Raw genomic sequence first — 24912 nt, 5'->3', positions numbered from 1 at the left:
TCGAGTTCATAGAGACACCGGAGAACACTTTCTTGACCCGAGAATCTTCCTTCTCTTTTTGTGGTTTCCAAACCTGGCCATAGAGTACAGAAGATACAGTTTTCGCTCGTTGTGGTACGTCGACTGCCGATCTTGGATGATATCGTAGTGTGTGTTTACACCTCTTAGTGTCCATCGAGCCACTGACAATAAGTCTGGCCTGTAGAAAGTACGATATCTGCGCCGCGCCGCCTGGTACACTGGTCTTGAGGTGGAAGGATGGCGGAAGTGGATGTGGCACTCGAAGATAGTTGGAGCCATGTGCTATCCGCTTATACTGTGGTTCGGTAGACTCTGGGAAAACAAACTCAAAGTCCCATGAGTATTTGCTCGGTCCAAGAGTGCGGCAAGAAACTAGTTCTTTCTCGCGGTTGAAGAGTCGAATCCTTTCTTCATAGTCGTGTCTTTGCGCGGGAGGGTCGGTTTTGGTATTCACATGTAAAGGCCTAGACGTTTTGGTGACACAACTGCCTGCAAAGATCACTTTCAGTGACTCAATTTCCTCCTCCTCTTCTATTGCCAATGATACCTTCCCAGTAACCCTTTCTCCCCTTCGATACACCTTATTGCTATCGCCATCAACAACGACCCTCAAAGCTGGCACCGTCATTTTTGCTGGGAAGAAGAGAGATGATCAGCAATGCAGGGACCTTGCAAGGCTTAAGAGCGGATGGGTGGGTGTCGATGATTCGTGGAGGTTCCAGGCACGCGGTTATCGGTGCAGGCCGGGCTAGGAGAACGTTTGCCGGGGTAGGAGCTATGCCAAGGACGAGAGGATTTGCTGGGCATGCAGCTGAGATGGTGATAACGGAAGGTGAAAGGATGAATCCGCTTGGGAAGGGAGGCTGAGTGCATCTGGATATTGGGCCTATATGCTGCTTACCGTTGGCTTTGCGCGCGCCTTGCCATTTCGAACGTCATCTGGTTGCCAAGGGTCTACCATGGAGCAGTTTTGATGAAGGCATGATGTCCTGTTAGTGTTGTGCTGTCAGACATTGTAAGGAAGGGATGTTCGTGGTAGGCGTACTCGTAGACCAAGCTACCCGTTTCATCCCTATCCTAACCATATCGATCATCCATGAATTGCCCAACATGCGTCGACAGTCTTTAGAGGCCCAACTACCCAAAAGCTTTCTATCGCCATTCTTCCACAGAGTGCTGGACAGTGGGATGCAGCCAAGGAGGCCACGAGTTCTTGGCTCGTAGTCTGGATTCAGCCACACTGATACCCCAGATCCGCCCCGCTAGGCTTTGTAGCAGAACCGTCGATATGGGATCAGAGGAATGGGAGTATCCACATAATCTCCATGATGCAAAATCTGGAGATCAAGCGAGCCGTTAGCAGCGCGTACCACATGGGCTATCGTGAGAGATTGACTTGTCAAGAAGTCTAGGTAACGATGGAACTGGGTAGTACGCGGGGTCTCTGCTGGAGGCGTGCCACATTCAGCGACGGCGCCCGATAGGTGCTCGCTTCGAGGTTGGATACGCTCAGAAAGTCCTTGGCCCTCCACAAGACGACAATCGGCGGACCGATTTGCCAGTGGTGCTCGGGGAGAACGAGAGTCCAAATGCTCACGTTCCGGAAAGCGGGTTTGTTGTCCGCTTCGCTCCACGGCGTTACAACAGCGGTGGGTTGTGTACACAAACAATCAGTATTTGGTAGACATGAAGTAGAGGAGGTGGAGCTGAATATGGTGACGGCGTCAAGTTGTTGCAGCTGCGGAGGAAGGATTGCTCTAGGCTAGTTCAGTGGGGTGGCCAGATTGCGCCAGGGCGGCACGTGGCGAGGTATCGATAAGGGACAGGTGCCATCTAGAATCCCGACAGCTGTGGCCCTCTTTGTACAGGCGCTTGCCTTGATCTTAGATATTCTAAACCCGTGCTATCAGATGTACCGAATCCATCGTTGAAGTGGAAAGTTAGCTCGAGTCTTCTTAGAAGAGGTGGAAAGATTCCACTGTAAACTCGCGCTCCTTGTGAAGCCCTTAGCGCGGACAGAAAGACAATTGGAATCGTTAGCCACATAGCACCTCTCAGAAGGGTTAGCATCAGCACGTCAGATTGTTGCTATTACTGTTCCTTCTTCATGTCTAGCAGTTGATAGATTAATGCCCTATACGAGACCTTTGTACGCTTACTGAGTGTCGCGAGATTTGTAGCTAGACTTTACAAAAGTGCATTTCCGGCACGAGGATAATTCGTGCCAAAGTCTGTATCTACACTAGACGTACAGTAGAATATGCTAACACGAATAGCATGTTCATCTTTGTGTGTGACATTAGTTATGATTTTCGTGATGTAGGGAAAGTCTTCGTCTTTCGGTAGGCCGAAATCGCGCCCAGACCTCAACGCGTGCTCACGCGTCAGGGTCCACTAAAACTATCTACGAGTCCATCGCACCTTCACGCTCACCACTCCCCAGTATAGCCACCCCGCAATCGCGTACCCACTCCTGTTCAAAAGACATCTCCCTCAGATCTAGAATTAAAGCACTACAACAAATCATGCCGCCTAGGAAGAGCAATGTATCAGCGGTATCAAACGAAGAGAGTCCCGCACCGCCCAAATCGGTACCTCGAGAGGAGAGCTTAGGTGTCGAGGTGTGTCGCATACGCTTGAGAGGAATTAGAGTAACATGGGACTAACAATGCGATTGCAGGACCTGAACCTACCAAAGTCTATAGTCCAGCGCCTGGCAAAAGGCGTCCTGCCACCAAATACCCAAATACAAAAAGATGCGCTCCTCGCTATGAGCAAAAGCGCAACCGTGTTTGTCAACTACATCACATCAACGTAGGATTCCCACAACGTCCTATAGCCAAATCTATCATACGCCAGTTGTATGTAGGCTACTACAACCGGACTTCCACTAACAAGTGTCTAGCGCCGCCGAAAAGGCACTCAGCAGCGGCAAGAAAACCGTCATGCCGAAAGATGTCTTCGACGCGATGACAGAGTTGGAATTCTCATTCATGCTCCCCCGCCTTGAAGCCGAAGTCACCAAGTTCACGTCGATACAAGCCGATAAGCGGAATACGTACAGGAAGAAGGTGCGCGAAGAGAAGAAAGCCACGACTGGTACCGCCGACGTTGCTACTTCGACACCTGCAAAAGCAACTGCAAACGGGGATGTGGTTATGGAGGGTGCAGACGATGGTGGTGAGAGGGCGACGAAGAGGGTTAGGCGGGAGAGTGGAGATGCTGGAGAGGGTGATGTTACAGAGGAGGAGGGGGATGAGACACAAGATGTGGAGGATGAAGAGGTCGAGGACGATGAGATTGAGGAGGAGGTTGTTGGGGAGGAGTTGACAGAAGATCCGCTTGAGGAGAAAGAAGACAACAAGGACGATGATGATGACGATGATGGGAATGAGAGCGATTGAGAAGATATCACTGCATGGGACGGCGTTCAGGATGGGAAGGTCAAGGGACCGGCTGAAATGCGATCTGTCAAGAATTGAACTTGAACGTGTTGTGTTATTCTTAAGATACCATGTTAGAGCTGTCAAAACCCAAAGGTTATCTCGATGTACAAAGGCATTGCACTCGACGTCTCTGTACGACTCATACTATTGGATTGCCTAAATGTTGCGCGCATCTTGCGATCATTACATCAGATAGATTGCGTAACTCCTTGCGTGACCGCAGTCTCTTGGGTGCATGCTTCAGTGCTCTTCAAGAGCATGTTTGTGTGCCACCTTCAGCGCTTCGTCTTGGGGAGTATGCTAGCATCGAGCGGATCACCATAACGCACTTTCTACATGTTAGCATGCTTCCTGACAGTCGAATAGAAGACACTTACGCCTAACCATACTGCCCTTGTCGACGATGCTGTCCAGTGCCCTGGCCTCCTCCTCCCTCGCCCTAGTGTTCTTCCACTCAAAGCCCGGCTGATCCTCTTGCTTGCTCCACTGATAACCTGTCTCAGCATCCTGGTGTGTCCCGCTACCGCCCGTGCCGTTGCTTGTAGCTGCTTGCGCCAGACCGGTAGACAATGGGCGCTTTCCGTTTGAGTTGACGCCGAGCGTCTCGCGAGTCGTAGGCTGGGAGTTTGGTGGTGAGATTTCGTTTACGCCTGTGAGATTGGAGTTGTGCGGTGTTGCTGGGTTGTTTGGAAGGGCTTCGTCGGGGAACATTTCATCGTCCGAGCCAGGATTAACGGGCGACGATTGCATGGTGGAGTCGCCGTCGCGGTCTGAGGGGGGGCGTTAGGTAAACGCGCTGTCGTTTGAAGGCCATAGTGAGGAATTGGCGCGAAGAGGAGGCTCACCTGACATGTCCAAGAATTTTATGGGCGTTATTTGGGGGTGACAGCGGCAGTGGATACGTTTGCGACGCGGGTAGTCGCTCGCGGGAGAAGGTAACAGTGAATGACATAGGCGTGGAGCTAATCGCGGGCCGCCGCAGGGGTCAAGGTGGGGACCTTTCGAAATATTGGCGACATCATACCCGAGATTAACAACTCTTTAACGCGACTTGAGCTTTTTGGACAAACATCTTCTCTATACTCGCCAGTCAAAATACCCATCCATCAATATCATGCCGCCTAACAACACACTCGCCGGTGCCTGGGACGACGACTGGGAGTCGCTTGCCGATGTACAAGTACCCCTCTTTCTTAAACGCAATCGCTCACCCCTTGTAGAAAGAGGACGAGAAGCCCGCAGAAGAGCAGCCAAAGCCGAAACTCACGAAAGCGCAACTTAAAGCTCAACATGCTGAACTCAATAAACAGCTCTGGCAGGCAGCGTAGGTTGCCCGTTTTCAATCGCAGAAACTACGTCTAACTAGCTGGAAGCGAGAATCCAGAGCCTCAATGGTACCCTGAAGTCCGCCCTGCCCCTGTAGCAGCAACTTTCAAGCCCAAAGTCACAATGCTTGCGCGCAAGCCCACCCCTCAAGTCCTCTCCCGCAATATGGCAGGCATGAGCCTCGACGACGACGACGACAGCGAAGAAGAGCGACGGAAGAAGGCAGCAGCAGACTTCGAAGAGCGCAAAGCGCGTGCACAGAAGGAGCGGGCAGAGAAGGAGCGCAAGTACGCAGAAGCACGGGAGCGCATCTTCGGCTCGCCAGCTGCTTCCGCCGCAGAAGACTCGCGCAGCAACTCTCCAAACAAAGCAACCCGAGGAAAGGGACGAGGACGCGGTGGAAGAGACAGTCAGCCTAGATCGAGCAACGAGCAATCGCCAGCACGAACAGCAGCTCCTGCGCGCCAACTCTTCGACCCTACATACGCCCCAAAGCCAGGCTCCGTATTTATACAGAAGAAGGAATCCGGAATCAGTCGCCCATCTACGCCGAACACACAAGAGAAGCCTGTGCGTCAACCCCAAGGACCTGCACGAGGTGGTGGACGCGGCTTTGCACCAAGAGGAGGCTATAGTGCTCAGGCAGGTCCGTCAACATGAGCTTCCTGAGGTTCCTGTCATACGGACAGACCTCCTACGCGCCTCGGGGGATCGGCGCCTATGGTACTCGGGACCTGTATTGACAAGCGATAAAGGTAGTTGCGAATGAGTGACAGCGGCGCTACTACCGAGACCTCTTCCCAGGGGGCGCCGACATGATGGCTGAGCTGGAAGATACTCGTGCTGAGAGTAGGAGCGACTCCAGACAACAAACACGCGGTCAAGCTAACGACGAGAATTTGGAGTCCTCAGTATCAGTTACGACATTGAAATCATCACCCAGCTGTGTCCCACCAGAGGACTCACCTCTGTTGACTACATAGACACGCATTCACACAAAGACGCTACACGCACATATCGCCAGTTTTCGCTTCTTCATCGACTACCAAGTCGATAACATCTCAGAGTATGAGTCCATTCGGAAGGAGCTGGTCGCCCTCCTAGGCGTGATGAACTCGAAAGTCGAGACCCGGAAGATAAACACCTATGATTTTATGGAGGAGAACCACATGCCAGATGATAATACGGGCACAGAAAATCAAAATATCAGCCAAGGAAGCACCAAGAAGCGTTAGGATTCAGAACGATGATGCAAGACTGCTGAGGAGCGAAAGCTAATGGGGAAATTCACCAGCATGCTGATGGTATGACGGAGACGAGCGGTGTACTTGACAACTTAAGAACCGACGCACCCGAGCTATCTGATGGAAGTCATCAAGATGACGCAGACAGTGGTGGCGTGCAGATAAAAGACGTGGACGAGAAGATTAAGAAGTGGGCCAGAAAGATACAAGCACCTACGTCTGCTTCTACGGATGCGGTTATGGAGAGTGTAAATAAACAGGGTTAAAGCAAGGGTCATTGATGAAACACCATGGTTCTCGTTGAGAAGGGTGGGTCTTTGGAATATTGGACGTATTCGTACTGTGGTATCGCGCTTCATAATAATATAGAGAGTTAACTGCGTTGCGATAGCGAAAACCTCATACCTTGTTCTCTGAGGGTATTCGCATGTGTGTTCCCGTGTGCGCAGGAAATAAAAACTACACTTTCGGGAACCAAACACGTACTATTACGTTGTTATGACCAGAAAGCAGATTCAGTGGCCTAGTATGGTGTTAGGAATGACAGAATTAAAATGTATCGAGATCTATACTGTCAAGTACGCGATTCCATGTCGTATGTTTCTAGTTCTTGGATCTTTTCTGTCTCGATCTATAGCATTGAAGGTAGGAGTACCTACTGTAATAGAAGTAGTTTACGAAATAGCCAGTCGGAGGGGTCCGAACGGGTGAGGACTAATTGCTACCAAAGGTATACAATGCGATGTGCAGGGTCAGTATCTTGATGCCTTATAGAGAACAAGCGTCGATGTATCAGCCGAATTATTCTTGTTCATCGTGAGACTTTTTACAAAGTTTAACAGAAGGTTCCTATCTGAGGAGATAGGCGTATGCTTTCTCCATGGTGAATCTAGGGATACTTCGCAGATCAGACATATTTTTACCTGATGCAGAGTCACGTGTTGACATGGAATTGAAGTATCCGATAGTGGTTATTCTTGAAATATGCCGAGTGTACAGCAGTTCCAACGTTTACGCATGGTTGGGTCTTTCACAGGAAGGTATTGTAGGGGTTTAATGGCTTCTACCGCATTGTTCGGTACGAAAAAAAATGCCTTATACTGGTGTGTACATAAAAAAAAGCATCTTTGAGCAAAACTTGTTGCCGAAACAGTGACCATATCAAATGATGGTGAGAACCTCGATTGGCGCATCATTGTTCTCAAGATCTTCCCATGGAAAGATGCTAGCAATACTAACGATGCGATGATAGCCTTCTCCTGCTTCACGGAGAACCCATGCTCCTTCAACACCTCCCAATACGTATACCCAGTCACCAGGCTGCACGCCATCCCGACTTACACCGACAATATCTATGGAAGTTACAAAGAAATTCTCGATTTTCGAATCCCGAAGAATGTTGAGATAGGCATGACTGGCGTCTTTTCTCCAGGCTTGTGGGTTTAGAATGTCGTCAGGTGGAGTTATAAGACCCCGAAATGCCCGATATGATATGGACAGGTCGTCTACTACGTCTTCTTGGTCTTCAAGAAGATCCTTAGCCAATGACATACCAGTCGACAGGTTAAAAAGAGCCTTTTCAACCTCTTCAGGGCGCCACCGCTCTTTGCGACTAAGAGCTCGTTGGATTGTATTCAAGAAACACATAACTCCCTCTTCCTCTTGTATGGTGACCAAAGCTAACTTTGCCGGATTAAGATCACGAATGTCCCGCTGAATCTGCAATTCGTTCTCAATCCGACCAACCCGAGCAAGTCGCCGAGCAGAGATTTTGAGAGCTTTGTCTCCTCTTCCGACATTACAAATTTCCACAATGTCTTTCTCAAGCATGGAAGCATTTTCAGGATAACCACATAGATATGTGTCAGACCAATCGGGAACCCACGACGGGAGATTTTTGTAAGTCGACGAGGGACGCCAAACATTAGAAAGCATGTCAATCTCCCCGGCTCGTATTATAGCTTCAGCAAATTCCGTGTATACCACTTCAACTGAAGTGGTGTAATCAACGTGAAGCCCACACTCTTTAATGTTATTGATCCGCCCGAATGAACTGTACACGAAGTCTCTTGGATCGGAAGACTCTAGTGCGCTACCATAAAACAGGAAGAGATTGGCAATAGTATGTTTGACAAAGTCGCGCCAAGTAAGAGCCTGTACATAATCAAACCGAAAGAAATCTGCGCATATCATGTCGCCCCTCCATAGAACCAGCGATTGCGAAAACAACAAGCAGCATTCGAGTAGTTTTTCTCGGAGGATATCGCGCTGACCACAGACGAATATAACTTGTTCGTTCAGCGCCACTTCTTGTCCCACCCATACGCGCTTGAACCATGAGCGGACGAGAAGAGCCTCGATTGATTCAACGTGCAGTGCTGCGAACCTTTTGGCATAAACCTGTCTGAACTGAGACCATGAATCTTGGATAAATTCAGCAGCATAGCTCTCCAACTCTTGTAGGGCTAAATCACTGTCGTCTGCTGCGGGGCCAATCCATGCAATGACCAGAACGGCAGATGCAAATATGCTACCCATTCGTTGGACCTGTATGCTTTTCTCATTTGAATCGTTTTGGTTGATGCAGACTGCGTCTATCCAGAATATGATAGTCTTGTCTTCTTCCTGCAGATGCTCCAAAGCGATGGCAAGGTTCTCAGTAGCATGGAAGACCTTGTCGCCAACTAGCATCGGACGACGAATCTCGGGGTCACCCCATGTGTAGGATAACCCGATGTAGTGGGGCGTTTGTTCTTCGGCATCTGAGAGAAGTTCGCAGCGAAGGACGGTCTGTCCATCGAGGTTGATGTTGTGTCTCTTTGGAAGCAAGTACAAATACCGGAGTTCTGTACTAGGGTCTTGAAGTGGTTGGTCCTTGAACACTTCAGCGTTGTGAATGTCGAAAGGCTTTGAGTTCGTGGTATCGATGAAACGATCAGTCAAGGCTGACTTGTAAGCGTCGCTTTGAGAGCGACACGACATTGTGACTATTCACATGCCGACAAGTACGAAAAAGAGCAGAAGAAGAGCGCAGAAGGAGTTGGAGTGCGTCTTTCGCAGAGTTTAGGCAAATTGGTGACTTTGAGCTCAGCCTTGGAGGGAGACTTAGATTAACCCGCCCTCACGTGAGAGTCCTCCAACGTGGTTGAATGCTAAGCTCGACCTGGCAATGTGAATGCTAAAACTTCAGGCGCAGGCTCGAGTACCATTTACGGGCGCTGGTTCGCATAACAATAGTAACAAAGCAACTCATCCTTCCAGAGACTTTGATGCGTATCGAGCCATCCGAAGACAATCCTCGCACTCGATCTAGGAACTGTGTTGCAATTTCTAACTTCTTTATGCGAAAATCCAGCATAGCACACAGTGACACGCCGCTTCCTCGATTCGATGGTACTCTTGACTTACGGACAAACCCGAGGGAAAACGAAAGTTTGCAATTTTACCTTACTGATAGACAAGCAAGCGGCTCTACCAAGGTAACTGCATTATTACTGCTGGCATGGCGGGCGTGAAGAAGGAGGATTGTAGAACTTCATACCGTTAAAAAGTCTCTAACGAGTTACCATATGATCTGAGGCATGGCCATATTACCCGCGTGTATCCAAGAGGCATACTCCGGTTTAGAAGGTATCAGGTAGGGGTATTACTGACACGGACCGAATCTCAGAAGCATACAGACGTCTCATGACATGAAGGGAAAAAAAGTGATCGTCGCCGACCGTAACGACCTAGTTGCAGAGCAAGTAGGGAAGGCTTGGAACGGAAAGTGTTTGAGTGTAAAAGTGAAGCAACAAGCAAAGGGAGAGATTCTGTATAGCACCAATGATCGGACATGGAACCTGGTCTCGCGATGCAGTACATAAGCGTAAGTCAATCATCTCACGCGACAGCTCTAGTCTGCCCACAAAGGCCCGTATATCGACGGGTCCTCAACTTGAGGTAAAATCCGATATGCTAACATCGGATAAGGCCTTACTCCGCCGATGGCGACCGTTCCGCGGGGTATTCGGTACCGGAAGACAGTAGGATCTGTGCATCTTCAGGTACCAAACACTAAGGGTAGTCTATGTATGCTTTTCATGGCAACTCAACACCCTTCCGCGGCTCTTTTTGGCGGCTCTGCATGCATGCATCATACATAACGTCCGTGTAAATCGCCTTACCGTACGGTAGAGGTGACTAAACATTTGGTTTAGCCTATCCGATGTATCGCGATCGTCGCAAGCCTCGTCATCCGCGATGCTCGTCGTTGAGATAGTCCCTAGGCAGCAGCTACAGTAGAGCTGAAGCACTGTCCTTTTCTTCACGCCCGGCTGCCGCAAAAGGAAGTAAGACCGTTATACGCGTCTCAGAGGTCGGCAAGACGGGGTGGAGATCATGAATCCTGGTGGCGTAATTGCGCTTTGGCGTAGTGATTGGAAAGTAGGTGAATCGTCCTCCGCAGTCATGGCGAATTCTACAATGATTGGCAAAAGCAAACGCATGTGAGTGGAATCACCGCCTCACGATACCAGCGAACGGAAGGCGGAGACGAAGGACCTTCTCACCGACGAAAGATACCGATACCCCAACACGCTGATCGGAGCTCGTACTCGTTGCCCGAACGACGCACGCAGCGAACGGACGACGTCGGTTTTGGACTGGCACCTCGAAGAGCCTCATGCACCTTTCATGCTTCAACCTTGCTTGAAAGCAAATATGGCGGTGGGCGAAAGCTATGACGCAGGGCGAAATCCACCTGTCTAAACTGCTCGTCAATGCATGATGTTGCTGGGAGAAGCCTGGTCTCCATGTGGCTCGCTAAACAGACAGGCTTCTTCCCTATACCATGACTCACCGCTGAAGTGGTGCTTTTTTGATGAGCAGGCGGCTACGGAAGCGCGTGATCTATGGAAATGTAAATGTGTGGCGAATATATCAACAGGCATTTACAGGACGGAGAAGCTGAAGTATTGTTCTGATCGATTCGAGCTGTTTCAGTGGAAGAGCTACTGTCCGAGTGGCGAGAGTCGCTAGGTGTTTCAATTATTCGCTTCGCAATTGTTTGACTGAAGCGGTCAAATCGGAGCAGCAGTAAGGCCGCCGGCGGTGACATGGCCGATCGATGGCGATGAAATGTAAGACGCAGGGGACTCAAGGCGGTAGTGTTTGCCATCGGTCGTGAGCCCAATCGTGAACGATTACGGACCCTGATAGTGATCAGTGACAAAGCGTATTGCGCGTTGCTTGTAACAATTCGTCCGACGACGGTGATGTTGAGGCGGCATTCCGCCACAGGGGAAGTCAACGTTTCGCTTGTGAGATCCCTGTAACGCAAATCATACCGCGCATGTGACTCGGAGCGCCCATGCCAAGTGTGTGCACCGCCACACATTGTCGAAGAAGCGGAATACTCACATTTACAGCGTATTGAATTTGCAATACCCGAGCGAATCGTTGGGCTGAAGTAATTATTTTGGGAGGTGCGTCATGCAGCTAGACCGCTCGCAGGTCGACGACAGCTGTGCTCAACTTGCAGTCGTGGCAGACTAACGTGGTTGTCCGACGAATCCGCAGCGCTACAGTCTTACATCTGCATTCGACAGGGCTGCGCAAACCTGTGCGATGCGCCATAGCGATTCTGGTTAGCATCCATGGGTGTCGCAGTTGCTACCGTCGACTGCGCGTACGTATCGTCCTAGTGATCGTCTTGAAGACAGGTGTATAGAAACAATCGGCACTTCGTACTCTGAAGGTCCACTTGGTGAGGAAGCCTCATTTTGAAATCAGTCCATGACGATAGTAGCATGCGGATGCGGAGTAAACAGTTCTGCAGGTCATGGGGAGTCATAGCAACGCATGATGCTGGTGGGTGCGAAGGATTACGCAAGGTGAGTTGTCTGATAGCAAAGTGGGTACATTGAATTTTGACATTTCCAGAAATCATTGTGGGAAGTCGGTAGGAACGCAAGCCGATGAGCCACAAGGACAAGGGCCGAGATAGTCCAATAAAGACGACGTATCGGGGTCAAAATACAAATGAGAACTGTGTGCCGAGAGATTGCAAGGAGCGTGTTGACGGGAGATACCAGACTGTATGCGACCAAGGCGCAGGTATTCATGCACAGCACGGATATAGGCGTTCCGCCGGAGCCAGTCAAATTGAATGTGCGAGGGACTTGCGCTGCGAACTTGCTTTATTGAGCCGTAGTAGCTGCGAGCGGGGAGATCAAACCATGTAACCGCGACAAGTTACTTTGTTGTTGATAGTTTTCATCGAATCAAAACGGCGCCGGTGCAGCGATATGCAGCCGTAAGTGGGCCCATCATCGACAGTACCATATGCCTTGGAAGAGGACTGCAGATGTTCGAAGTAGCGGTAAACAACAGCGCGCCCCAAGCCAGCGATTTGGATAAGCTGTGAGACATTCGAAAAATTTTCACGGGCGGGAAATTAGCTTCGTACAGTGAGCAGAGGGAAGTTCGAGAAGGGATCCGAGCGATAGAGTGCGGCTCTGAGCGGACGACAGGGCCTCGCTAGCAGTGATAATCGGTCCCAAGCGACGCGGGACGACGTTGAATGGTGGACCTGCCGCTGTTTCGGATGGATGTACTCCAGCCAAAACCAGCCGTGTGCCGCGACGATGGGCCATTGTAGCGTTTGTACTAGGCAAAAGGTAGTTTACGAATGGGGTAGGTTAGGAAATGGTCGCGAGCTCAAAGAGACGTTGAGGGGGTGTTTGGAGATCAACAAAGACTATATGTTGCTCGGTAGCTGGTCGGTCACGGCAGGATTAGCTGCGTACGACGACCATGTGGGAGGTTCTGCGCTGGTGCCAGCATGTGCTCTCAGTAAGAGGAAGCACAGGCAGAATGGGCCGTGTTGTTGCATCCGCGCTGTAGCGAGCCGCGAGTCCTGCCCAACGACGGATATGGAGGATGAGAGGGTGGAGTGGAGCTTTGTTGGCTGCAAGGAGGGCCGTTTGAAGAGAGTTTAGCAGCAAACGAAACACGCTGAAAACGGTGACAGCTGGGTCGAAGGCGATGCTGCACAGCATGTGGCACAGCAAATGAAGGGAGTACACTGTAGTGGTTGCTTACGCTAGACATGCTCGAAGAGGCATCTGTGAGGGTGTCTAGGATTACGGGTATATAGTGAGCAAAATGTGTTTCCAATATTACACACCCAAAACAGAACAAATGTAAAACAGCCCGGGCGTAATGCTCGCCGTCAGGCATCAACCAGAGGAAAGAGAGTGAATGGCATCCCCAACGCCTCCCGTCGGACTCAGCGCGACACTGAAGAGTCAGAGAGGCGGCTTGGACAGGTGGAGGGTTCGGGGCTAGCTTCCCAGAATACTCGTGGGCAATATGGGCAGGAGGCACAGCTTGGTCAATCTGACCCGTAGATGAGGGTATGCTAACAGCCGGGGTCCCTTGGGCAGCTTCTAGTGGGCGCATGGCGCAACAGGGGGGGTTGCATTAGGGTGAATGGGCACCCACTATGGTCCGCGCACGGATAGAGGCCAAAGAAGGCTCGCGCGTCTCAAAAGCAGGCGCAGCCCGCCGTCGCTTCCTCTTTTGCGCACTCGAGCATCATCACCACACATTACCAAGCATTTTAGACGTCAACGTCTATATCGATTAGGATCCTGCACTCTGGATCCTTCTGGCACCCTCTAGCAACTAAACGACTTCACACCCAATGTGCAGTAGACAGAGCCGGATTTCCCTTTCTCTCCCCTCCGTCACTGCACCTCCATTCACATCTACCCGCTACCAACGCCCACGAAGACCATCCTTCGGTTTGCACATTCCAAGGTGAAGCAGGCACCGGCCTGGGCTCCTTCCCGATCGATCCCCCGTACACGAACCTAAACACCACCACCCATTAAACCGCACACTGCGACATATCCACCAACATGTACGCACCACAGTATCCGACTCCTCCCCCGGGCTACATGCCCTACGACTACCACCGTACCACGCCGCCAATGTCGCCTGGTCCCGGCGCCAACTACTACTCGCCGCGACATGCGCCGCAGATGGCTACTCCGCGAGTCAGCCCCAAGGTCCAGGCCCATTCTCGACGGGCATCGCACGCCGTGCCGCCACAGTACACGAGCTCGTACGCCGCCTCACCTCGTGGAGGGCCCATGCCTCAGTATGGCGCTGCAGACCCGCGCACATACGCGACGCCGAGAGGCACCCCTGAATATGTAAGTTATTTCGGTTACAATATTCCAACAAGTCGGCATCGCCGCGACACAGACGCCCCGCCTCTCAAGCGCAGCAATCGCGAGAGGAAGCGTCGTCCGTCACAGTCTGCACGTCACGTCTACACCAAAGTTGTCTACGACGACCGAGGCAACGGCTACGAATGCGATTACGACTTTCACGACTATCCACCACCGCCGTACGAGCAGTACGCGCGCTACGACATGTACGGGAGGGATGCTGATCACTATTACTACGATCAGGTCCCTATTTATGATCCAGAGCCCAAGTCAAGCCGTCCACGACGTGCCTCTGCTGCCTCTAGCCGACAGCCAGCCGCCTCACCCAAGAAGCCTGCGCCCGCCAAATCTAGCCCCAAGGCCACCGAAGAAGATGCGCGCCGCGCTGGTATCCCCGCCGGTTACTCGTACAAGAACTGGGACCCCACCGAAGAACCCATTATGCTTTTAGGTTCCGTCTTCGATGCCAACTCCCTCGGCAAGTGGATCTACGACTGGACCGTCTTCCACTACGGCCCAGCAACCCCTCTCGCCGAGATGGCAGGTGAGCTCTGGCTCCTGCTCATCCAACTCGCCGGCAAAGTCAAGAGGGCCGACGAGACCATGCCCAAGATCCGCAAGAAGGAGAACCACGAAATGGTTGAAGACTTCCTAGAGAGTGGCGAACGTCTATGGGTCCGCTTCGCTAAGCTCCTCAAGGTGTGCGAGGACTACATGTGGAAGGCCGCTAAGAAGGAGAGCGGCAAAGAGAAGCCCGTATCCATGGGCAAGAACAGCGGCAAGGAGTTTGTCGAATCCATCTTCGGTCGCGACCGAGAACTTGAGAAGACCGAGAAGCTCATGACTGGAATGCGTCTCTGGTCTATGCGCTTCGATGCCAACTGCGAGGACATCCTTCGATACCCATCTGCTTAGCATCTCCTACCTTTCATACCTCGACGCTTTGGCGCTGGCGTTTTCTGTCTCGGTATACCCTTTCCATTACCGTCATTGCTTTGCGCATCACTTGATATTACCGCGAGATACCCTTTCTTGCATTTCGTAATCGTTAATCTTGCTGCACCTTCTTCGCTTTGCACGTTTACACAATGTACAACACCACTGGGTTTTCTCACGCATTGGGCGGGTCACAGAAAAAAGTCTGCTTTCTACTATGATATCCCCCTTCTTATTTGTATTATTTTACTAGCCATTTATCGTTACTTTGCTGTTTGGGTTGGTCACGCATGGTGTTCAGGTTGTCACTTGCGGGGTATTGGGATACCACTACACTTTGTCTTCTGGGTTGATCCACTAGATTTGGCAGATTTCTACGGACATCTGTATCAGAAAGATCGGTACCTCACGGTCAAAACTAGTTATACCCACTTACCACTCTATTACTATTTATCAATTCATCATATACTACCGAATCATCTGCTCCCATGTCTTGCACTATGTGACCAAATCTTCGTGACTCACAATCCTATCCACCTATCAGGCCCACATGCGTTGCTTTTCCTCAGACATTATCAAAGTTTCCAACGGCGGCGATCTCCAAAAGCCACGGCCCCTGCATGCAAGCCACACATGGCATCCGAGACACAATCAACCCTATCGCACCTCAGATCAGTCTCGAACACATGCTTTTGCGTCTCCAACCAATTTCACATGTTCGCACACCCTCTTTGCCACGTTTCCAGCCTACTTCCGAGCCGCTGTCACACTTTGAGTCGCAGACTCATCACAGTCCTTGACTGAATCATCACCACATTATCGAGCCAACCGGCGCTTGCGCATCCATCTTCATGACCTCATTGGCTGTTTCGGCTTATCCTCAGCCTTACCATAGAAGAAGCGCTGTGCATGGAAGCCTGCTGCAGGTTCAGGCAAACAGGTGAGGCATGTTGTTTGCTTTTTGGCCCCCATGGCTGGTTGTGGCGGTTGTGCAGCAGGCAGCGGGAAGGATTCACTTGCCCAATCGAAGACATGCACATGAGTTCGTGCCGCCTGGGGCCTGATCTGACCCTTGAGATTGGATGAGTGGAACGACAGCGGTTTGCTATCTTGATATTGTACCCGTGCCCGGTGAGGGAACAGGATAATACGCACGTTGTGTAAAAGGAATGGTTGGGTTAGGGAAGAGTGCACAAAGTGCTATTTCCGACTGCTTTGTGGAGGGTAAGGCCCAGGGCTTCGGTATGGCGACTTACAGCTCGCGCGCAGTGCATGCGACAACGGCATCGCAGCGAATCTGCAGTCCTCCAACGCAACATGCTCAGGGTCTCGCAGTATAACGACAATAGAGGCCCCCCTTAATTGCGGCCACATATGCGGCTCAACGTTATCAGCCTCCCTCCGTTCCGTTCCTGCAAAGTTCCATGCCATCCCATCCGTTCCTTAGCGTGCAGTCTTCCAAGATTAAGAGGCGTCGCAATATCCCTGGGCACGGGAACTTCTTTGATAGGCAACCTTGTCGCGTTCCATCATCCCCGGTTATAATACGAGTCGCGCTGCGCAAGGGCATCCTTACATGGGTGATTAGGCAACAGTTGAATGAGTTGCAGAATTGGCATCATCTGTCGTTTTGGGATCGACAGGTACAGAGACGTCGTCGGGATGCTCGGATGGAAGGGTAGTGTGGGTGGGTGGGTGTATGACAAAGACGGGAGGTTGGGGGAAGGTTTCACGGGTCTGTTGGCTGGAACCAGGGCTATCGCCTCCACGACGTCTGCTAAGTTACTTCTATTTGGCTTTTTGGTTTCGGTGGGTGTCACGAGCTGAGTGAGCAGCGTTGGGTTGCCTTGTGTTGATTTGTTGATTGGTGAGGATCGCATCTTCCTTCTTCTGGGTTTAATGCTTCCACGGCTGAATGGGTGGTACTCAGTTCGTCTCTTGAAATCGCTCCAGTGAACGGGTAGCATTCTCTCCTCCGGGGGTACCAAACGCGATCGTTCCTCAACACCCTTTCAGATGACCTTGTCGACCCAGCAAACATTTCTGCATCTGGGCCTTTCTCCGTCGCGCCGGATCGCGTTCCGACGCAACTAAACGACATCATTCCGCTAAACAGGCAAGCCCATCACATCACTATGGGCCAGCACTTTGCCTGAATTCCCAATCGCATCAATGCAGCATGTGAATCTGGGACGCATGTGCAATCCTCGCAGAACACCTGATGCCTAGTTTCGACTCACTAACAAACCTACCAGCAGTTCATGCATCAGCCTGACATATACCGCAGACTATCGGCCAGCAGCACTACGGTGTTTCAAAACACATGGCCGGTGCGATCATGCATGAACCGGTCCCCTATTCCACTCCTCCTATCCAAGTAACCGAAGCGAAGCGAGAAATGTTGGCAGCCGCGGCATGACGAAAGCGAGACTAAACCCCGCCTAGACCCACTTGATCAGTGCTCCCCTCCATCTGGTACATACACTTTGTACCCCGCTGCCACTCCGCGTGAACCGCCTTTGCCTATGTCACTGTTTCGCCAACTTCCAAGGTTTTTACCGCAACGGGGTGGGGTTACTTCCTGGTGCCGGAACGGAATCGAGATGGCTGATAGATGGATAGACCGTCACAAGATCGTCATCAATCGGTCAATGTGAGATCATTCGTGCTGTGCGAGCATCGAGATCTCAGCTGTTGGAAGTTGGCTTCGTTTTTTCGGAAGTGGCCGACGATAGCTTGTGTAGTGTTACGTCGAAGAGCACGAGCTGAGGGGTGTGGAGGGGTAAAAAATTTCAAGGCAGAGACATGCCACGTCTATACCGCTCTCTAGCGTTCAGGTTTCGTTACATTGACGAATAAGAGGCATGGATATCTGCATCATGGGTACGGTCAGCTGCACTTTTCTGTTTGCTGGAGGGTGGGTTTGGGCTGCGAAAACGAGGATTAAGCGCTGTATGCTCAGCATGATTGGGGTTCTCCTGAGAAATGCCGTAAGAATGCTGAAGGGTGAGCCCGGATAGGCGCGTATATACATCACTTCTTCAGCGGCACTTACACCTTGAACAACACAAACTGCCGGTGTCCATGAACACGGGGCATATGACTGACAGGCGTGATGTAACTCAACGTCGCGCAAACATCCTCTTCCAGGCTTCTCCTCTTCCAAGGTTTCGCTCAACCTGACGGAGAATACCACCAAAGTATAACCCCACTTCCAACATCGCATCTCGTTCCAAAGCGCAACCTTCCGTCAAACAAGGGCAATCATTACCCCTCCAGCTTCCACGTGCCCACCCGCCAGTGTCGACTTGTCACTCCGCATAAGCGCCCGCAACAACCATCACCCCACCATCATCTATCCATTACCCCTCCAGCAACACTTCCTCTATCCCTATCAATCGTACCGCAAGGGGTTGTCAAAATAGTCCTTTGTACATCAAAGCCAACCCCTCCTTTGTACTGCTTATCTTTCCTATCGATGGCTAGGTAGGATACTATTTCTGGGCAACGAACTGCATGCACTGCGCATGCGAACACCCTTCTAGCGCGTGTTTTTTATTCTATTTTCATCTGTCTTGTGCATCGTGCAGTAGCGGGGTAGGGCGAGGCTGCTCCGGCTTACATGATGCGTACTGTATTGAATTAACCGCATGGAGATGCAAGGGGGATGTGTGGTTACACGACAGACAGTGGCTAAGGATGTAGTCAGCAGTGTCCCCATATTGGTAAGGTGAGACTGGATGTTAGACAATGGATGCTTCTAACAGTTTTCATGTGCAGTATGTCAAATCCTTTCTATAAGGTTTTCACCATATACGCGCCAATCGAGTATCTATCACAGCTACCTCGTTACCTTTGTAGCAAAGATAAGGATTTCTCGCTGAGCTAATGACGCGGTATCATAGAATGTTTCTTCACGACGTCCGCCAATAAGTTGTCATGGTCGTGGTCATGATCGTTCTTACTCTCACTTCGACCCAGACTATGAGTATCAGCTTGCGCGTAGAGAAGAGCTAGTCTCGCGAGATGGTCAGTACTCAGTTACCGTGCGGCGTAAGAGGCGTACTCGATTTCATTGTTAGGTGTCGTGCGCTTGGACTGAATGTGATGATTCACTACCCCATAATCATATTCACTGCGGTGATTCAATGAGAAACTCATTATTTGTGACCCTTGGTCTTCTACTTTTCGGTATCGCACACTCCCAAAAGCCTTCACATCCCTCAAATTCAGTGTTGCGCTTTTATCTTCGGCCAATATGTCGAAAGCTGTACATCCGATTGCGAAGGAAGGAGACGGAGTTAGTCATGGTGACTTCCCTACCAATGATGCCGTTCTTCAGGGCAAATCCTTACAGCGCACTCGTCAATCCTTTGCTGACACCCCGGATTGCTCTCCCTGATGGTACCCCCATCCTCTCATCGAACCGCCGTGGCTCATCTGAATGGACTGTCACTGCTCGCTTAGAGATCCTTCTCGCCGATGGCGTTGTGAAGAAGTTCTTCCTCAAGATAACCACCGAGGAATCTGGCCGCATTATGATGGAAGGCGAATACAACTCCACGAAATCACTCGATGAGATCTCACCAGATTTCGTCCACAAGCCCCACACTTGGGGCAAGTTCCGGGGACGTACTTCTTTCTATGCGACTCCATTGACATGACCGACAGCATGACCGACAGCATGACCGACAACATGCCAGATCCCCTCCTGTTTTGCGCCAAACTCGCAAAGCTCCATAGCTCGAGTGAACCCCCCACAAGAATGTTTGGCTTCCACATCCCCATCTGCCACGGTAGATTCGCCCAAGAAGTAACCTGGGATCCAAGTGGGACAAGCTTCTTCACAAAACTACTTCGGTCTGCTCTTGTCCTCGAAAAGCAAAAATGCAGTCTTTGGTCAGAGTATGAACCTATCGCAGAATGTGTACTAAGCCATGTAATCCCGCGGCTTCTAGGTGTGCTCGAAGAAAAGGGTCGTAAGATTAAACCATCGCTTATTCGCGGAGACCTATAGGAAGGGCAATATCGGAACAGACCGTTCAAACGGCGACATCTACATCTTCGATGCCGGCGCGTGTTATGCACATGATGAAATGGAGATTGGCATGTGGCGATGTGCAAGGCACAAGTTCAATAAGTTGCCAGAATACAAAAAACAGTATACCCAGAACATAGGTAAGAGTCAGCCGGTGGACTAGTTCGATGACCGCAATCGTTTGTATAGTGTGAAGATGAATGTCATTCATTCGGCGCATCTTCCAGGATGTATTGAAAGGCAAACGTAACTTGAGCTTATGAGCGCTGAATGATAGATTGGCTCACATTGGAACAGGGCCTATAACGATATGTGCTACCTAGTCGACAAACACGCTCCATATCCACGTGGAGAGGAGCCTCCATGGAGCAAGGTACAGGGCGAAGTGCCTGCAGCCATCTAGTAGGGTTGATAGTGTCATGTTAGAATAGCTAGTGGCTGGAAATACCACGATACGCCTACACTGTCAATGCATATGCTAAATAAGATGCGAACGCTTGTTCAAGTCTCCACTGCCAATACCACCCGTGTACAAATTTTACGCGGCACCATTACCAAAGTGTGCATATGACGCGACAATCATATAAGAAAATGAGTTGCTTGTATGGAGAAGCTCGCTTGTTATGACCTATGCCCCAAATACCAAAACTTACTGGGGTACATATTGTAGAAAAGGAGCTCTTTCGTACGTGTATGTTCATGACATTCGCTACACTTGTGTATAGCTAGTCATCGGTAAAAGGGACTTTTCCTAAAACCATCTATCGATCGTGATCCTTCATCCAACTTCGTATCTATGAATCCTAGCGGTGAAGCGTCTCATGCAAAATGTAAATGGGGACAAAGACAATCACACCCTTGAGTGCAACCGCATGTCCGTACAGCCCAGAGAATCTCCCACCCAACCGTATAGACTACGCGTATGTCAACGCTCACTATGCAGCGCTGTCTCTCAGCCGTTGCTGCTCCTCTTCCGTGAGCTGACCAAACTCTTCAGCGAAGCCCTGCGTAGTTGCCGCGCGCTTGAAGAAGTCGACAAGGAAGCCTTGAGTCTCGTCATCGCGCTGACGACCACCTCCCGGCTCTTCGGCGGCAAAGGCCATCAACTGCTCTCTGCTAAAACCACTACCAAGGTCGACGAATGGGTTTGCTTCATCCTCCCAGTCGTCATCACCAGAGTCTTCTTCTGCGAGCTCGGCAGCAGCTTGTGCGTCGAGCGGCGCGCCAGAGGCGGACTGAAGTTCGACGACGAGAACTTTGAGAATCTTGAGGGGGGCGGGAACTATGGTATACTTGTCAGGATCTGATTCTAGTGTCAGTGCATGGATAGAAAAGAAAGGGATTCCCTGCGCTGAGTCGCAACAATGACATAGCAGCCTGCAAGCATGCCCCACAGCATGACAACCACAGCGCTCGATACTGAAGAAACAGATGATGATGATGATGATGACAGATAAGAGACTTACTGGCTTTCGCACGACTCCTGGTCATAATGCGACCATCGGTATTTGGTATCAAATCACCCTGCACTTGCACCTGGGCAAGACGAGGGTCCTTCAAGTCGTACAGTTTTGAAAGAGCGATGACACTGCAAACCACAATTAGCAATCGTTCGTAGTGAAAACATGAACGCGGAAGAGGGGAGTTCAACTTATTCCGAACGATCTGAAGCCTTCCGACAGGCATTCTCCGTTCGTATGTGAACTGCTCAATTTCCGGAGAGGTTCGTACGTACTTTTGTCGGATCTCGTCGTAACCGGCGAAGTTGATCGAGTTCTCGAGCCATTTCGCTAGCACGACCTGCAGGCCATTCTGCCCTTCAATATCCTGGCCGGCCAGGAATTCTACCACCTCTGAAGCGTGGTTCAAGCTCAGGCGCGCGAACACAAGCGTCAGACTTTGGATGAATTGCGCTTGCTTTGCTTGAGCTAGACGAACTGCAACACTTCGTAGGAGTTGCTCTAGGTAAGGACCAAGTCGCTCGTGGCCAGCTTTCTCTACTACCTCGGCAGCCAATGCACCAACCTCGCCAGCAGCATGGTCGCTGCACGAAGACAACAGACGTGAGACGATGATGAGAGTGACCTCGAGACCAGCTTTTCCAGTGTCATCCCTCCATTCGAAGAGCTGTTGGTGATCATGCGAGATGATGTTCTTCACCGCAGTCGTGGCAGACTTCAGCAGCTCCTCATCGGTGGAGCCCAGAAGGACTCGTGTGAGTTTCGGCATGGTTGTCGCAACAAATCCAGCGGGAAGTGGCTCTGGTCCGTGCTCAGCAAGCACAGCGAGGAGATCAGCAGCAAAGTTGCACAAGGCATTCTCCTCCGTCAAGCTTCCGACATCAAATGCACCCATCAGTGACGGAAGGACCCTTGCGCACAGCTGGACGTATGCATCTCCGCCCATGCGCGCGATAGTCTCTGTCACCTCTTCGAAGGCCTCAGTGACCAGCATGGTGAGCTGGAAGTTGTTGGCTTGATGGCTGGCAACCCGGAAAAGTGTATCGAGACCGTTATCTGTAATGCATATCCGCGTGTCAATGAGTATAGCGTCTCGTAGTGTTTCGACTAGTGTGACCATGAGATCTTCACTGTCGCTAAGCTCTGACATGTCTTGTGTGGCAAGGTAATTACTGATAGACATGATGATGGTGTTTTGTATCGGTTGTGTAGTTGCGTGTGGGAGCGCCTGGAGATAGTATTGCAGAGCTCGAATGCATGACACCTGAACAACGTCGGACTCGTCAGATGGAATGGCCTGCAGAGATGCCTCGAGGAACGATGTGCCGAGCTGTTGCAGAGCATCTCCGGATGTTCTTGTCAAACTTCCGGCGACGAGGTAACCGCGTGCTCGAAGGAAAGCGTCTGGCTGCTGCATAGCATACCGGATGAAGTCAACATAGCCGCTCGCAGCTTCTGGGCTAATCTGCTTCTCTACATCTTGGAAGTCACTCAATAGTTGGTTCAACACATAGAGCGCAGCTTCTTCAGCTTTCCAACCCTTGGACTGGGAGTAGAGCACTCTTGTGTAGGTTAACAAGCCGTTGACGGTAGGTTCCGTAAGCCATTCGCCAAGCTTGATGACGAGATCACCGCAGGCCGTACGGGGTGTGTAGTTCGCCGTCACACTCGTCTCCTCGCTCAGGAAGATGTTCACATCCACATCCCACAGACCCTCCTCTTCAGTGGTGATTTGCGCGTAGGCCACGGCCAGCTTCATAACCTGGGTGACCCATGAGTTGTCAGGTGTCTGGTTCTGGAGTTCCTGCTCGAGTTGCGCGCGGACCGGAGGTGCACGAAGACACGCTTGCATGAAGTCTAGCTCCTCAAGGATAAGGAAATCCAGTGTGTACGGCAGTCCATCAGCGTCTTCTAGCCTACTCTGACGATCCTCTTGTATGTACATGAGAGAGTATGCCGGTTCGAGTAATGACAGCTCTTGCCAGGTTGCCTGGAATAGGACAATACTTTGCGGCGAGAGGATGGCAGGGAAGACGGATCGTATGCGCATGAGGACCTGCCAACTGCTTAGTATTGCGAAGACTATAGTGGATCATGCGACATGGCTCACCTTGACACACTGTAGCTTGAGAGCGATCTGTCCTTTGTAGAGCAAGGCATTTGGCGTGTCTTGGTCCTCTTCTTCTTGTGACGGCGGATCGGGTAGTCTAGTGTTCAGGACATTGACGAAGAAGGGAATCCATTCCTTGAGTATCTCGTCGGCAAAGCTCTTGACCATGGTCTTGTGATCCTCCAGCACCATCTCGAGTATGTCGAAGCAGCCGTGGAAGACTTTGCAAGCCAAGGCTCGCAATGTCGGCTTTCTCTGGTCGTTGGTGGCCACATCGTACAGGACCTTGATCATCTGAGGCGCTACGGTGAAGAAGGTCTGCTCATTGAAGGAGTCCTCCACCAGCTCACCTAGGACCCTAAGAGCGCCATGTAGTTGGCCTTCGGTCGCATTCGGTATCAGTGCGAGAAGGTTATCGAGGAGATCTGGCCATTCGATGGGGTAGTCGGCGCTTGCGATCTTGCTGACGACGAGGCCCGCGGCGGCCTTGAGCTTGCGGTCGAGCTGGTCTTGTGTGGCGAGGGTGAGTAGCTGCTGCCGTAATATGGCCTTGTTCTCGTCTGTGACCAGTGCCTGTCCCTTCCACTCATCGAGGCTGGAACTCCATCCCGCCAGCACGAGGTTCTTCAGGTACAGCAGAGCAGCTTGTCGGATGTTGAGAGGTACGCTGTCATGGCAGGCGATGCCAATGAGGCCTAACGGGAGCTCCTGGTGGCCGTAGAGGGAGAGAAGCTGCTGCTCAGCATGTTTGCGGGTGTCCTCTTGGGCGGTTTGGGTTGCTGATAGCAGCTGGACTAGTTGGTCCTCCATGTTCAACGTGGGGCATGCGCGTATAGAGCTAGTCGGCACGTCTAGCGCTCCCCAAAACGGCTGGCGAGGAAGATGGATCAATTGTTGACGCGTTTGTTGATGGGTGTTGCTGGGCGATTGAGCACGAGGAAAAAGAACGCGCCCGGAGATGCGGGGCAACTCCGTGAATCTCTGGGTAGTGGGGTGGCTAAGCGGATGCTACAACTGAAGCAATAAGCCTACCCGGACTAACAGATGAATATACCGTTAGGATGTCAGGAGAAGAGCCAATTCGGGGGTAACAGTTGAGTTGTAGTAGTAAG

At 51.1% G+C, this 24912-nt stretch overlaps 7 protein-coding genes across 7 annotated transcripts; 4 read left to right on the top strand and 3 right to left on the bottom strand.

Moving 5' to 3' along the window:
* Positions 1–2546: 2546 nt before the first annotated feature.
* On the top strand, positions 2547–3425 carry ALTATR162_LOCUS4676 (uncharacterized protein; the record flags this gene model as incomplete). Its single annotated transcript, XM_043312291.1, has 3 exons — positions 2547–2642; positions 2702–2835; positions 2927–3425. 3 exons carry the CDS (start codon positions 2547–2549, stop codon positions 3423–3425), a joined length of 729 nt encoding a protein of 242 aa, XP_043168226.1.
* Positions 3426–3742: 317 nt separating this feature from the next.
* ALTATR162_LOCUS4675 (uncharacterized protein) lies at positions 3743–4217 on the bottom strand (the record flags this gene model as incomplete). The annotated part of the gene is made up of 2 exons (XM_043312290.1): positions 3743–3795; positions 3845–4217. The coding sequence occupies 2 exons, from the start codon at positions 4215–4217 to the stop codon at positions 3743–3745; spliced, it is 426 nt and encodes a 141-aa protein (XP_043168225.1).
* A 364-nt stretch (positions 4218–4581) lies between these two features.
* On the top strand, positions 4582–5453 carry ALTATR162_LOCUS4674 (uncharacterized protein; the record flags this gene model as incomplete). Its single annotated transcript, XM_043312289.1, has 3 exons — positions 4582–4641; positions 4688–4791; positions 4841–5453. 3 exons carry the CDS (start codon positions 4582–4584, stop codon positions 5451–5453), a joined length of 777 nt encoding a protein of 258 aa, XP_043168224.1.
* A 1745-nt stretch (positions 5454–7198) lies between these two features.
* On the bottom strand, positions 7199–9019 carry ALTATR162_LOCUS4673 (uncharacterized protein; the record flags this gene model as incomplete). Its single annotated transcript, XM_043312288.1, has 1 exon — positions 7199–9019. One exon carries the CDS (start codon positions 9017–9019, stop codon positions 7199–7201), a length of 1821 nt encoding a protein of 606 aa, XP_043168223.1.
* Positions 9020–13941: 4922 nt separating this feature from the next.
* ALTATR162_LOCUS4672 (uncharacterized protein) lies at positions 13942–15171 on the top strand (the record flags this gene model as incomplete). The annotated part of the gene is made up of 1 exon (XM_043312287.1): positions 13942–15171. The coding sequence occupies one exon, from the start codon at positions 13942–13944 to the stop codon at positions 15169–15171; it is 1230 nt and encodes a 409-aa protein (XP_043168222.1).
* A 4349-nt stretch (positions 15172–19520) lies between these two features.
* Positions 19521–19856, top strand: ALTATR162_LOCUS4671 (uncharacterized protein; the record flags this gene model as incomplete). Its single annotated transcript, XM_043312286.1, has 1 exon — positions 19521–19856. One exon carries the CDS (start codon positions 19521–19523, stop codon positions 19854–19856), a length of 336 nt encoding a protein of 111 aa, XP_043168221.1.
* Positions 19857–21165: 1309 nt separating this feature from the next.
* ALTATR162_LOCUS4670 (uncharacterized protein) lies at positions 21166–24610 on the bottom strand (the record flags this gene model as incomplete). The annotated part of the gene is made up of 4 exons (XM_043312285.1): positions 21166–21533; positions 21697–21818; positions 21882–23746; positions 23801–24610. 4 exons carry the CDS (start codon positions 24608–24610, stop codon positions 21166–21168), a joined length of 3165 nt encoding a protein of 1054 aa, XP_043168220.1.
* Positions 24611–24912: the final 302 nt, after the last annotated feature.

Source organism: Alternaria atra (assembly GCF_907166805.1).
Source record: "Alternaria atra isolate CS162 genome assembly, contig: 23, whole genome shotgun sequence".
NCBI classification, from domain to species: Eukaryota; Fungi; Ascomycota; class Dothideomycetes; order Pleosporales; family Pleosporaceae; genus Alternaria; species Alternaria atra.
The sequence above is the reverse complement of the archived record's forward strand: the minus strand, read 5'-3'. Positions and strand labels throughout refer to the sequence as shown.